The sequence below is a fragment of the Mus caroli genome, chromosome 6 (assembly GCF_900094665.2).
Source record: "Mus caroli chromosome 6, CAROLI_EIJ_v1.1, whole genome shotgun sequence".
Taxonomy (NCBI): domain Eukaryota; kingdom Metazoa; phylum Chordata; class Mammalia; order Rodentia; family Muridae; genus Mus; species Mus caroli.
The window spans coordinates 84,188,274-84,189,216 of NC_034575.1; the positions used below are offsets into that span (position 1 = coordinate 84,188,274).

Below are 943 nucleotides of genomic sequence, written 5' to 3' on the forward strand. Positions count from 1 at the left end.
GGGATCTGCTTGCCTCTGCCTTTTGAATACTAAGGTTAAAGGTGTGTGCCACCATGCCTAGCCAGTGTTATAAATTTTAATTCTCTTTCTTCCTCCAGTGGGAGATTTTTCACGGTCAAGCTCCCAGTTGCTCTTGATCCTGGGTCCAAGATCTCGGTCGTTGTGGAAACTGTCTACACCCATGTGCTTCATCCGTATCCGACTCAGATAACTCAGTCAGAGAAACAGTTCGTGGTGTTTGAAGGCAACCATTATTTCTACTCTCCCTATCCAACAAAGACCCAGACCATGCGAGTGAAACTGGCNTCCCGAAATGTGGAAAGCTATACCAAGCTGGGGAACCCCTCTCGATCTGAGGACGTCCTAGATTATGGTCCTTTTAAAGACATCCCTGCCTACAGTCAGGTAGGTTTCAGAGACTGTCTCACCGCCATGCTTGNATGGGATATGCTAAGTCGCATTCTGACACTCCTCTGAACCTATCTTGAAGTGACTCTTACTCCCGTTAACTTCTTGAGAACTGAGTTTAGAGGCTGGCAAGTGAGCATCATGGGAGAAGGCAGTGAGGTATTCTGGGTAGGTTAGTGATGGACAAGAGAGACACTGGAGTGGCTGTGTACCAGAGGCTGAGGTAAGAACCTTGGGTTTGGGACTGTGNAAGAGAAAGCAATTCATGATTAAAATTTTGTCGTGGNAAGGTGGTATAGTGCTTTANGCCTTCATTCCCAGCACTCTGGAGGCAGAGACTGGGGGAATCTCTTGAGTTTGAGGCCAGCCTGGTCTACCTAGAGTACCAGGCTAGCCAGGGACACTCAGACCCTGTGTCAAAACAGAAAACAACAAACAACTCACTCAGCAGTTAGGCTGCTGCTCTTGGAGAGGACTTGGGCTGGCTTCCCAGGCCCACGTGGCAGTTCACAACTAACTCCAATCTTGTGGGATC

The 943-nt window shown here is 48.5% G+C and overlaps 1 protein-coding gene across 1 annotated transcript in view; it reads left to right on the forward strand.

Moving 5' to 3' along the window:
- The window catches only part of Rpn1 (ribophorin I), a 19,008-nt gene that overhangs the window by 5,789 nt on the left and 12,276 nt on the right, over positions 1 to 943 (forward strand). The window contains exon 3 of the mRNA XM_021165036.2: positions 99 to 405. Within this exon, the coding sequence (XP_021020695.1) occupies positions 99 to 405 (307 nt within the window). The remainder of the gene's footprint in view (positions 1 to 98; positions 406 to 943) is intronic.